Raw genomic sequence first — 14,066 nt, 5'->3', positions numbered from 1 at the left:
AAATATTTGTTTTACGTTTTATTTACGAGATCTATATATATTTTTTAATTTTTATGTTTTTTCAATTTCCATGATATTTTACTGCTTAGTCCACAAGTCATAAAACTGAAACGTAAGATAAGCTTTTTTATGGCATTGGTTGGCGGACTAGTAAATGGTCATCACATTCTCCATGTGATGTTTAGTGGTCACAACTGCCCCTAGTCATTGGCGCCCGCCGTATGAAATTTTAACCACTTCTTAGATAACCATAGCGCCACCAACCTTGAAAATTGGGATGTTATATTCCTTGTGCCTGTAATTACACTGGTTCACTCATCCTTGAAAATGTAACACAATAATACTAAATTTTACTGCTTGGTTGTAGGATAAAGCCAAGTAAATAAAAAGCAGGCGTAATAAGTTTGATAATTTGTCCAGGTAGAATTTAATAAATTATTTATTAGTGGATATTGTACTAATGATCCAATTCGTATAATGTGACACTTTTGTATAAACTCCAGGATAATATCTGAGACCACAAGCGTAGCCGAATGATACGAGACCGACTACGACGCCTTTGTAAAGCAAAGGTCCGCCTGAATCACCAAAACATCCGTCAACACCATCAATATCCGTTCGTCCAGCACACATCATTGAGTCTGCGATTATAGCACCGACTGTTTGATACCGTGCCTTGCAGTCTTCTTGATCTATTACGAACATCATGGTCCTCTGAAGCTGATCTGGTTGTTGACCATTTTTCTGAAAAAGTAAAAACAAACGTATGCCTACAAATAGAATATTTATAATTAGCGGAAGACATTTATGTTAGGAAGGATAGTAAACATATTTTTAATTTTCTTTATTTGTCTAAAACATTAATGTTTTAATACAGTTTACGAAATGTTTAATTCTGATTTTGGATTCGATATTAAATAATCAGTTTGCTAACCTCAGTTGATCCCCATCCAACCAAAGTGCAGACAGAATTCGGCATAAGTTCACTTTTTGGCTTAATAATTGTAGCCTGACTGACCAAATTGCCAATGGTAAATCTTTTAGCCACAACAACTACGGCTATATCATTGGTGTAATATTGCCTGTCAAAGCCGTAGTGAGTCGCAATTGTTTTAATTTTATGCAGCACACCTCCCCTCGTTCGATATGTTGAACCAACACGGATTCGCCAGTATTGAGGAAATGAGTAGCTAGAATGTTTTTATGAATTAGCTTGAGAGATAAATTTTATTTTATAACAAAATTACAGCCCACATATGTCTCACTGCTGGGAAACCGTCTTTTCTCGTAGAAAGTATTGGGGGTTATTCCACCACGCTGATCAAGTTGTGGTATACACACTCTCGATGTTGTCCTTCAACGCCAGTCATAAGATGAATTACATGTACTTCTAAATAAATACAAATTATAAGTATAATTAAAAACTAAGCGGCTTGCCCCGATTAAAATCCTTGTGATCCTTGTTTTCTACTGGGTCATCTAAGATTTTATGTAATTTTTATTTTATTATTGATTTTTGATTAATGATCCATTTACATTTATAAGTTGGAATTTACAAATTTCAATATGTACAAATTAAGAACAAATAAAGAATTATAAATAAAATAACATGTTTTTCTATATAAATTTCTATATAACACATTTAAAACTATCTTTAGTTTTCACTACCTAAGATTCAATTATCCCAATAATCAAATCATTAAAAAAAACTACAATTTGGAAAAATTGGTTAAGATCTCTTTATAACGAGTAAATCTATGTTTTACGTTCATTGATTTTGAATTTATATGTTTTTACTTATGTTATTCATACTTAAATCTTTCAGGAACAAAATATAACATACAACTTCATCATATTTTTTTAAATTTGGTTTACAATACTCATGTATATTGTGATTTAAATTTTGTTATAATATATACTTCGTGTACGTATATGTAGATGTATGATAATTATTCATTTATACTAATAAATTGATTTGTTATGGTTGATGTTATTGTCTTGTATAGTTAATAATTACACAATATACTTACTATTATTACACAGCCCTCTGGCATAAACCCTACTCATACATAGCCTTCTGGCATACTGTCAAATATTACAAACCATTTAACCAAAGAAAATATGATATTGTCATAGACAACTGTTCTACTTAACTAATTTAATATATTCATAACATAAAATATGATAAGAAGTATTTGTTTATAATGCCTAATAAAAAAATACTTTTAAGTAAATATATGAACATGGAAATTATACAATAAGATGTATTTGATTACATTACGAATTTAGGCTTTTGACGTGACAAGCGTGAATTTCATGTTCTTGTCGTATATTTTTATAATCAACAATAATATTAGAATCACTCACTTTCTACCTGTGTCCTGATTATATTGGAAACAATGCGCTGTAGATATCACATGACGCGATGTAAGTATCACACCAGCGCAATGCTGTATGTAATCCTGTGTGCCCCACACGTCCAGCAAAAGTTGAGCGAGGACAGGATACCTTTGTATAGTAGTCGGTGTCCCGTTTAGCACTCGCAAGAAGTTGTAATGTGCATTAACTAGAATAATAACGGAAAGTATAAGACCTAGAAGTTTTAGTGTTGTTCTTTTTGGATCTACTTAATCGATGGCCACACAGTTAACTCAGATTTATCTCTTTGTGACATCATTGATTTGATATTCGGAAGAAGAAGAGAGCATTGTTTAAGTCACACAGTTTGTTAAGGGGATGCACACCCCCTTAAAAATTCATAAAAAAAAATTACAGGTAAAGCCGTTAGAGCCTAATTTACTAAGCCTTAATATATCCTCCAAAAGTCTAGGTATAAAGATGCTTCTCATTAAATCTCGTAAGAAAAGTTAAAATTAAATGTCCCGCTCAGGGCTAAGACCCCTCTCTTTTCTAGAAGAAGGTTAGGATCTCTTTGCACTACGGTATCCCAATGCGCATTGATGAATACTGAATACGCATGTGGAAGATTTATCCGACACATGCAGGTTTTTCAGGATATTTGCCTTCACTACCGAGCACAAGTTTAATTATAAACACAAATTAATCACTTGAAAATTTAGTTGTGCTTATTTGGTGCTTGGTGCCTGTTCAACTGTAGACACTAGGCCATTTTGGCATGTTTTAAATTAATTTCAAATAAGGATTTTGTAGGATTTCATATTTCTGCACTTACCTTCTATAAAATAAATTAAAAACAAAAATAATCTCACTTTGTGAAACCACATTTTATAACTAAAACAAGGTTTTAGTCAGTACTCTAAACCAGAGCCTACGACATTAAATGGTAGTTTATTTCGCGGAATGTTAGTGCACTTTGCTAGAGTTCTTTAGACTGATGATTCAAATGCTATATAACTTTCATTAAGCAGAGGTAGCGTAAACTTTTCTAACTGTATAGGAAGATCATTATGTAGCGTAATGTGAGAATCTTGATCATTTCCACTGTACTAAAACTATATGTTCTTATATATCAAGTATTACTAGTCGCGTTATACATTTTTGTTTATTGGTTCGGATTATTATTTGAAACAACACAATAGATTGAGGATGTATTTATTATTTTATTAAAAATATATATAAAGAAATATTATTAACAAAATAGTAATGTCTTTTAATTATGTCTTGGAACAGATTTTAGGCTTCTATTATAAGAGATTGAACTACTGGGTGTCTCTGTATTATATACAAATTTTACATTGAAAATTTTAAGGTATGAAAAAAAGGGTATGAAAGTCTGATAAAACAAACGATAAATTTAGTTACAATTTGCCATACAGCATTAATCTCTATTAAAATAAATACCATATACATAACCGTTTTTTTTTTGCGTGGTGACTAGTATTTTTGGAGATGTTTAAATAGCTCTAAATAAGAAAACTCTTTGCAATTCGCAAAGCGATCTGCACGGTACACTTTTTTAAATTTATATTACGAGGGGAGACTGGTAAATGGTACTACTGATGGTAAGTAGTCACTACCTAAGCATTGGAACATGAACAAAGAAATATTAATTACCCTTAGATCGCCAATGCACCACTAACCTTGGGAACTAAGATGTTATGTTCATTATGTTCGTAGTTAGGCTTACTCGCCCTACAAACTGAAACAGAAAAATATGTGATAAGTGGTTGGTACTTACACAGACGGGCTTACAAAAAGTGCTACCACCAAGTCAAGCCAAAAAATTTTATTTTATTATAGGCACTTGCAGTTATATACACTTGTAGACATATTTTAAAAAGCGGATATTTTTTATAAATTTTCTAATAATATTGTTGAAATTAAATTATTCCATAAATTGGTAGGTCACAATTTATATGATTCTGTAGATCCCGATTTTATAAATTATATTCTAATAAAAATCTAAAGTCTCAAATCAGGTGAATCGGTCTATACCACGAATTAAATATGAGTGCCTAGCAATTATAGTAAGTTTTATGTGCATTAATCATCGTTATAAGAAAATTAGGCCGTATTTAAACCGTTTGACATAACACGATTTTAAAGCAATGTCGTTATTATAACTGTACCATGAAATCAAGGATCGAGTTAGTAAAAAGAATGATAGGTGTCTCTGCTTAAAAATAAAATTTATAAAAGCACTTAACATCACGGAATCTTGAAGTTGACACTCGCAAGTCCCATGTCCATCAGAAACCCTTAAAGCTATTGCACTTAAACTAACTATTCCTATCGAGGCTGATTAACTGTCCTATTGGAGTAAATGAATAAGGAGTAGACTTGTGTTTGCTAACACTCTTCCATTTATATTAGGTAGGTGAACAGCCTATTGGTCCATCATAAGTAGTCACCATCATTCAGGCGCAGTAAGATGTGCATCATCATTGCGCTAAACTGGCCCACTCATTCTTCAAACCGGAACATAACAATACTTCGTATCGTACGATAGGTAATATGCAGACTATATGTTTACTCACAGACAGAGCCTGATTGGTGTCTGCAGGCCTTACAACATATAGTAGAGCCCCTAATTATTATTGTATAAATTAATTTGAAGATATTTCTTTCTGTCAAACAGGCCTGACAATAATATGGTTACTTTTTGTATATTTGAAAACAGTTATTAATAATATTATATTTGACTATATCTAGATATCTAAGTATATAATATTAGATTAAAATTATAAACTCGTCGGAATCTCTCTTGTGGAGGTCCCAGGGCAGTTACCCCAGTTGCGCTTCCCTAAATCTGGTTCTACTCACAGATAACCAGTCTCCTGTTAAGAGTGGCCGTCATGTCTATAATCGGTCAAGAGGACGAAGTTCTTGCTTTAATATAAAAATTGTTTTTTTCTTTCATATTTAGTTGTGTATATAAAAAGCACAGGTTACTTTATTAAATTGATGATACCACGTTAATGACAGTTAAATTGTATATAATTAATAAGTAAAAGAATAATGGCGCACAGCTACAATCAATTAATTATATTTTTTATACTCTGTAGTTTTAATAATATAGTAACATGAGAATGATAAATTGTTTATCTGTGGCATCTAAAACAAAATAATGATTTGAATGGAAAAACCATTACATATTTATCGTATGGATTTTTTTTACATTAATTCTCGAGTATAAAAAAATGAAAGCGAAGTAGTTATTATATGTATGTAGGAAAAATCTGCATTTACTTGTTTAGAACACAAATAAACTATTTTTTTTAGAATATCAGTAAAACCTTTTTTAGGATGATTACTAATTTTCTTATTTTACACTCCAGTTTAGTTAAGCGTTTGTGTGCGTTTGTACTAATGTATAATAGTCTAAGGGATTAGGATGGAACCTGGCTTGAAATTGCATTTATTTATTATGCGATCTACTATCAAATATGACAAGCAAAAATATATTTCTTTTTAATTTCGGCATTATAACTAACTATAGCTTATTCCAACCACAAGAGGACAAAAGTCAAATAAGCAGCACTAGTGGGTCCTCCGTGAATCTTCGCGTTTATACAAAAGTTTTTTTAGGAATTTCGGAACCTATGACAGATTTTACTCACTCATCTCCATTTGGCGCCAAAATGATGAAACCTTATTTAAATAAAATTTTTAATATCAAATAGTATACATTAGTTCAGTTTGGTAGTGCAGGTGGTAGTGTTTAATTTGACCATCAATAAGTAAGTGTAATGCTTTTAAGTTGAATAAAGGAATTTAAGTTTGAGTTAGAATTGGAGTTTGTCGATAACAATTTACTTTAATTTGTTTACGTTTTTTTTTATTATACAGCCGTAGTACCGCTTTCTAACCGACCAGTAACTTTTCTCCGCTCTCTAAAATGAATTCTTTGTTAAATTGTAACAATTTAGTAAATTGCAATCAAAAATCCTTTTTATTTTTCTGCACATCTACGCCCGGAGCTCTTCAAAATAACCGAGTTTTTATGTGCAGCTACCGTTCCATAACCACTAACAAAAATCGGCTTACACTGTTAATTATAAGAAGATTTGACCTTGAATTGACGCGATGTCAGCTTGATCTTACGATATTCATTATGGATTTTTGAAAAAATGGCGTTTAGTATGTCGACGAAGCTGTTATCAAACTTCACTTCCAAAATTAAAGTGAATATCATTTGGTAAGTAACACTATTCCAGTGTTGAATTATAAATAAAGATATATTAATCAAGAACTATTAGTAGTGCACAATATAGTTGAGATTTTAACAAATCGTATGAAATACGTAAATTCAATGTTTGTTTAACTTTTTTCCTACTTTCAGGCTATACCTACTAAATTTGATGCTTAGAAGCAATTTGCAGTAATTTGGCAAAAATAATTAATTTTACTTTTTTTTGTCTTAGTAGGTACCTACTTTTTCACATTTTGTCACAACGCGCGCGAAATTTGCCTCGTTGGCTGTTTCCTTAACAACCAGGTAATATTATTGTTTAAGTAGTGTAATATCAATATTACACGTATGACGTATATATTCTATTCGTAATGCACGATAATTGAGAGTAAGTTAATAAAAGCCATGCACAAGTTAAAACCATTGCGAGGTTGAATAATTATTATAATGAAACTCATTATTGTTAAAAAACGTATATTTTATTGATTTTAAGTTTTGTAGGATGTTGAATTAGATGACAGAAAAAAACGGGTGAGTATTCATGACACGATGATACGAAAGACACGCTGAGGAGGTACCTGACTTAAGAATGCAAGGGGAGAAATTATTGCTATAACGCGAAATAAATATTTTAGAACATGAAAAATAACTTCATAAGTTACAGAATGTAAAATTATGATTAAAAATTGATATATGTATCCACCACTGTAGCCACAATAATAATCTTTATTTAAGAGAGAATGACTAAACACCTACTATTTTTTCCATGGTATTTCGTGTCACAATAATATGCGCATCGTAATTTTCTTCACAATTACATTCTGTACGTAGAACGAGTGTTCATAAATATTTTTAAGTTCCGACACCACTGTCCCCGAAATTCGATTGTATCACGGTGAGTGCTCTGAGGAATTGTTCTCTCTAATTCCTGTTTCCCCTTTCCTTCACAAATCTACGCGTGCTGGCTCGCGATGTCATCGCCTCACTGTGTCATCGATACAATGGGGCACGAAGTAATTTGGCAACTCTTTTCTTTGTCGCACCGCCAATAAAAGGAACTCTACCAGCACACGTGTTCCTCTCCTCTTATAACCTGGGTGCCTTCAAACGAGGCGTGAAGAGGCATCTTGCGGACGGCATGGCGAGGACGACAAGTGCAGTTCATTCTCGCCGACTGTACTGGCCGTCTTCGCGTTTGGGCTCCACTACCACTTACCACCAGGTGGAGTGGAGTCATATATATAGCCTACCCGGATTGTATAAAAAAAATTATATTATATCGTACATATGTCATTGAGATGTTTTCCACCAACACTATGCGTTGCATAATATACTACTTAGTTACTTTACCTAACATAAATGTCCCCTTAATATGCGCCTCGGGTTTCATAGAATTTGCCGACCCTATACGATCGGGTGCACTGTGAGTCCTCAAAGTATAGTTTGTAAATACAGGTCTATATTTTTTCAACGCTTTTATTTTACTTGAAAGCTGAATTAGAACCACTTCCAATTGATCTGAAATTTTGCATCATGGTTCGCTAATAATGACAGTAGATTTATTATGGTAAGTATTACCTGATTCTACACCCAGGATTGGATAACTCTAGATTATGTATCTCTTCAATATAGACATGAAATTTTGTATATGTATTTATTTATGATAGTCCGTTCTAAGTTACGCTATGGCATGACTGCCGCACTTGAGTTTGCTATGTCAAAAATATTGCAAATGTATCAAGAATGTTATGCTGGGCTTGTACTGTATATTGAATAGGCAGGGTAGTCTGTCGACCATAATTGGCTCAAAGCTCTTTGGTGCAGGCCAAGCCTATGTAACTTTAAGTACGTTACTGTCACAAGAAAATCTTATTGCACAACTGAATACTAGTACATAAATTACCGAGACGAACTATAACGACGCATAGTTTGAAATGAAAAGGTTAAGTAACATGTCCGGTAAAAATATATATTAATAATGAATAATTAAATACATTTTTAAAGACTGGCTTTTATTTATTTTTCTAAAAAGACAATAATATATTTTTGTGGTAAATAAAACCCTTCATTTTGTTACATTATGGAATCTATACTAATAATATAAATTCCAGAGTAACTCTGTCTGTTACCTCTTCACGCTTACACCGCTGAACCGATTTAGATGAAATTTAGTATCTAGATAGTTTGAGTTTCGCGGAAGGACATTGGCTCCTTTTTTAACGTATCTCTCGAGGGGTTAAAATGTGGAGTGACGGTATTCGGTATAAGTATTCGCGCGGGTAAAGCCGCAGGCTCAGCTAGTTATTATATATAGCTTAACACGAGAACATATTAACAAGAATTTTAAAAGTATAGTACATATTTATTCATTGCGGTAGTATTTGCAACAATTGATATAAAGAAGGAACAAGCGTGGACAGTGGTGTCATTTCCGCATCTGCAATCCGTTTAGCAAAAGCATACAACACGTAGTTTTTTTATTGGATAGGTAAGTAGCAGTATTTGGGCTATAAGAAAAATTAACCATTCCGTATATCACAGCAATTCGTCAGCAACCTTGGAAGCCAAGATATTGCTTCTCGCTATACGCTCAGTGTTAAATGATCAAGCTAATGGCAAAAATGAATCGAATAAGTGTTCAAATAACTCATGCGGTAAGCTGCATCATGCTGAACCGAAATGAAGGAAAAGAAAATAGCCACCGTAGTGATTGGCAGTAGAATGCCCTACTGTGGATTGATTTATCTATATCTATATATTTTATAAAATATGCACTACACAAAAGGAGCATACGCGCACGCGAAAAGTTCTACTCCTTCGGGATACTTAAAATATATTTTTTTTAAATACATGCACGTAATTAATTACTTATTATTAATAAAATAGTAACTAAATATTATTAAAATAAACAAAAAAAATCAACTTACTTTTTCTACTCATCAATATGTAGGTACGATCTGAGTTTATCACGCGAGAAGATAGGTATCTATGAATAACAATGATCAAAATATTAGAATAATTAAAAGTCGATATACGATATTATAATGTAGTTACAATTATTGTTAGTTTTGGAATCGGTGTCATCCAAGGAAACGCTACAATATATCTACCTACCTAAAAATAATACGAGAATACTTTAAGAAATATATTTTTTTACAATGCAACTTTTAACTGCTACCTTGAAAAGATATAAATACCAACCTCCTCCTTTTTGAAGCCGGTTAAAGAGGTATAACTTCAAAAATATCTTTTCTGTAACATTAAATCATAGCTACCTGATAGAAAAGAATAATACATAATGTATGTAAATGATTACGAAAAAACAAAACAGAAATCAATAACTATATTTATTTGGTAACATAAACACATCAACAATTTTTTTTTAAATAATATATATAAAAATTGAATAATTTTTCATCTAAAAATTCCTTTATTTCGAATTGCCGTCTGTATTTGGTTATCAATACTTGTGTAATACTTCATGTGACTCAACAAATGTAAAACTCTTTTCAGATCACCATCAAAGAATGCTGTGGACAGCTGTTTTTGGAGGTCTTTAATTACTGCTTTATTTTCTTTATCGAGTCTCATTATTTCCTCTTCTGTGTCTGCATTTTCTACTTCTTCATTCTTTTCCATAATTTTAAATAAAAATTCTTGGTCTAATTGAGTATTTTCAGGTATTTCTTTTCCTCTTAATCGCAACATATATATACCTAGAACAGAGACAATATATGACAAGTTACTACGTAATTACTACGTTTATTTAGTTATGTTTTGTTTACCGTATAGTATAGTTCTAGTAGAGTAGAATAGAGTTACTCTAGCTAGCTAGTTAAAAAAACATTGAACAATCTCTTCTCAATTGCATCACAGACCTCGACAGTATTTGAATTGATTCCAAGGAAGGTGTAATTTTTCATCAGTCAGGCTGCCAAGTTTAAGTCTTTGCTTTATTCATAATTTATTTTTATTTATGAATGTTGAAATAGTATTAGTATATTTTTCTAAGTCTGGTATAGTATAAAAATGACAAAAATATTAAATTATTTTTAACAATAACTGTATTCATTTGAATTTTCAATACATGCTCCTCCGGGATTGCCAATTTGCTTCTAGTTATTTGTCATGTGTGTTGTAACATTGGTGAAATTATCTATTGTGTCTGTGAGAACTAAAAGTAATCCATTAAAAAAAAAGAATCTTTGAATATCTTTATATTAACATTTTAAGGATTCTAGTTGTTAGTAGGAAATATAAAATATTATTATAAACAGTAATTTCATAAATATATAGACCAACCTCTTGTTAATGGTTCTAACAGAGTTTTGTAAGCATCATTTACTAATGAAGAATACTGTGCAGATATTTCTTGTTCTTCCTTATTTCTGAAATAAAAATTTAACAAATATATTCATCATGTTAAAAACAAGACATTTTAGTTTTATCTTTAATTTAGGTTATGATAGCAATAAAAATACAGTAATTAAATTGCTTTAACTTTAAGATGGCAGATTAAAAGCTCTGTATTGTTATTTAAAAATGGAATACTAATTTTTAGGAATGGTTTAACATTATTTCAGTTATATTTTTAATTAATTTTTGAGAAACATCCCCTTAATTCAGGATTTTATTTTTATTATCTATATCATTTATAAAATATATATATATTATAAACCTAATTATTTATTACATACCATACCTGTTTGCATATTTGTCTGGGTGTAGATATTTTTGTAATTCCTTATATTTCATTGATAGTTCACTTTCATCTAGGTCATATGTTTCCTTGACCCCAAGGACCTTAAAGTAGTTTTCTGATTTATCAGGTCTTTGTAAGACTTTGCAGTTAGAACAGAAAAGATTTGAGACCATGGTAGTAATATTATTTCCACATGACCAACATGATAAATATCTAATTTGCTGTTTTGTTTTGATTATTGAAAGATACCAAAAGAGTCTTTGAGTCAGCATTTTTTTTTAAATCAAAAAATAAATGCAGACCATTAAACTATGCGGCTCTGATTACGATACTGCTGAAACAAAAAATTGACATATCTAAAATGTTTTATGAACTATTAACAGTATTTTTACGTATATACATACTTTTGTCGTTAAGGTTATGACTATTTTCTTTTTAATAATATTACACAACAACACAAACAAGTTACTACTTTACAGGTATACAGACAGTTCATGGCTCAGCGATCAACGTTATCAATATCGAATAACATTAATGACAAATGTCAAATTTTAATGTCAATATCAGCTGGATGAATCTCGGAACTGATTGGCATAATTTTCATATTAAATATTAAAAAAAATATAAAGCAAAATAGCAATGAATTTTGTTTAAAATTAATCCACGAACTATTTAATTGTTGTTAGAACTGATTTATACAGATTATGTTTTTTTTATTTGTATATAATGTTAAAAATTCTTGTATAAATAAATATATTATGTAAATGTTATACTTATGTAGTACTGTTGTTAGTAGGAATATTTTCTTTGACAAATTAACCATAGACAATTTTCTAAGGATAATTGACACATGACATATTCAGGATACAGCTTGTATAAATATAATTTGTAAATGTAAACATACATATATTTTAAATTACTTAGAATAATTTCATACGAAATAAGTGGACATATTTGTTTCTAATCTGTTATATTGTTTGTTTTGAATATTTCATTTACATCACATAGCAATAATGGTTTCATATTTCACAATTGACGCTACTGGTGAAGGCACGAATTTCCAAAAAGAGATATCCAACATGATGCATGGTTTTGGAGATAACCCGAATCCAAATGCTGCAACCGTTGTTTTAGTAGAGAATATTGTTCTACAACAACTAAGGTCAATGTTACAAGAATCGTTGAATTACTCTACTATGAGAGGCGCAAATACAATAACAAATTATGATATAATTTATTTAGTGAGGAAAAATCCTGTCAAATTAAAAAGACTTCACGATTATCAAATAAAACTTGATCGTATTGATAAAAATCGTCAATCAACAGTCACCACGCCAACGGAAACAATTTTACCAGGAATTATTTTAGAAGAAGAAAAAGAAGTCACATTAAAGAAAAAACGCACACACATTGATGTTATAAAGGAAATCGACGAAACCGATGAAATGAGTTTAATCAAATTCGATGCTATTGATTATTTAAGAAAAGTAAGAGCATCAAAAATAACCGAATCAATGTCATATGAAAAATATGAAGCGTATCACAAAGCTCGGTGCAGTTCTTTTCGTTCAAGTTACGGTCTTAGTAAAGGATTTGTTAAGCTGGAAAGATGGATCAATCCAAATAAAGAACTTAAAATAAACTCGCTAGCTTTAGAAGTCTTATGTTTTCTAGCATATGAGACAGTTGCAGAAATAGTCGATGCTGTCTTCTTGATACGACAGGACAGTAAAAAGAAAAGTGGGGATCCCTTTAGTAAATTTGAGGGTGGTTACTTTTGCAATCCACAGAGTTTGAACAATGCTGTTTATATTAAGTCTGGTTACGAAGGTTGTCCAGCAATAACAGTCGCTGAAGTGAGGGAAGTGTTAAGAAGGTATTTCACACCCAGAAGTGGAATGAATGGTCTTTTCTATAGAAATATGAGCATGGATTTACCAGTCAGATATATTGCAATATAAACAAATAAAAAAGTAATATGTTTTGCTGTTTCACTAATTATCATTTATTATTAAACTAAACAACAGAGATTTAATTTACATTTTATTAATTATTGTAATTATGAAATTAACTTTTTGCAATGATGTAGAGTTAACAAAAAATAATTTAAAGAAAACATTTTAGTTATTTTTGTAGGCTACAAAAATAATTTTGGCTTATGGCTGTTGTTTTGATGGCTCATGCTCTCTGGCTAAAATTAAAATGATATATATTTTTTTTTTTTTTGATATTGTTGGCACAGCTAAGGTGTGGAAGGAGGTAGCTTCCGCTCGCCATAACAAATGATGATGCCGGAGGTGACACAAATCGAAATTTTGCATAATTGTACTAAACCTAGAGCTACCATCGGTTTGGAATGTTGATGCTGCAGAGAAGACTCAGTAGTTACTCTTTTCCAATGTTTGAATTACATATATAGAAATACAGTAAAAGTACATTTAAATACAAATAAATGTATATAAAATATCCTCTCTGAAAGTCAACAAGTAATCGCTCCACAGTTTTTCATCATCCATACAATCTTATGTTGAATAATATTACTTATTAAAAAAAAACTACGGAATTTATTAAAGAAACGAATATCTTGTCCCAGAAGGTATTTATTGAATTTTGCGGAGTCGGAAATTTGGCGTTATAATCTTAACCGATAATTCTGAGTTCAAATTCGGGCTAGCATCACTGAATTTTCACGTTTTTAATTTTTGTGTTACAATTCATCTCGTGCTCGGCGGAGAATGAGAACATCGTTTG

The 14,066-nt window shown here is 31.1% G+C and overlaps 3 protein-coding genes across 4 annotated transcripts; 1 reads left to right on the top strand and 2 right to left on the bottom strand.

The window, feature by feature from the left end:
* Positions 1 to 435: 435 nt before the first annotated feature.
* Positions 436 to 5,278, bottom strand: LOC113395495 (trypsin, alkaline A-like). The gene is made up of 4 exons (XM_064218365.1): positions 5,245 to 5,278; positions 2,368 to 2,566; positions 935 to 1,190; positions 436 to 744 (listed from the first exon to the last, which is right to left on the bottom strand). Exons 1-4 carry the CDS (start codon positions 5,276 to 5,278, stop codon positions 436 to 438), a joined length of 798 nt encoding a protein of 265 aa, XP_064074435.1.
* Positions 5,279 to 9,943: 4,665 nt separating this feature from the next.
* On the bottom strand, positions 9,944 to 11,859 carry Hsc20 (Heat shock protein cognate 20). Of its 2 annotated transcripts, none has more exons than XM_064218189.1 (4): positions 11,720 to 11,859; positions 11,316 to 11,649; positions 10,916 to 11,001; positions 9,944 to 10,329 (listed from the first exon to the last, which is right to left on the bottom strand). In XM_064218189.1, exons 2-4 carry the CDS (start codon positions 11,585 to 11,587, stop codon positions 10,028 to 10,030), a joined length of 660 nt encoding a protein of 219 aa, XP_064074259.1. In that variant the 5' UTR covers positions 11,588 to 11,649; positions 11,720 to 11,859; the 3' UTR covers positions 9,944 to 10,027. The 2 variants fall into 2 exon arrangements, with proteins under 2 accessions (XP_064074259.1, XP_064074260.1); XM_064218190.1 differs by having other exon boundaries at positions 11,316 to 11,646; positions 11,720 to 11,831.
* A 313-nt stretch (positions 11,860 to 12,172) lies between these two features.
* On the top strand, positions 12,173 to 13,287 carry LOC113395617 (transcription initiation protein SPT3 homolog). The gene has a single exon (XM_026633256.2). It carries the CDS (start codon positions 12,329 to 12,331, stop codon positions 13,274 to 13,276), a length of 948 nt encoding a protein of 315 aa, XP_026489041.1. The 5' UTR covers positions 12,173 to 12,328; the 3' UTR covers positions 13,277 to 13,287.
* Positions 13,288 to 14,066: the final 779 nt, after the last annotated feature.

This window comes from Vanessa tameamea, chromosome 21 (assembly GCF_037043105.1).
Source record: "Vanessa tameamea isolate UH-Manoa-2023 chromosome 21, ilVanTame1 primary haplotype, whole genome shotgun sequence".
Classification (NCBI taxonomy): domain Eukaryota; kingdom Metazoa; phylum Arthropoda; class Insecta; order Lepidoptera; family Nymphalidae; genus Vanessa; species Vanessa tameamea.
This window is presented reverse-complemented; position numbering and strand designations above follow the sequence as displayed.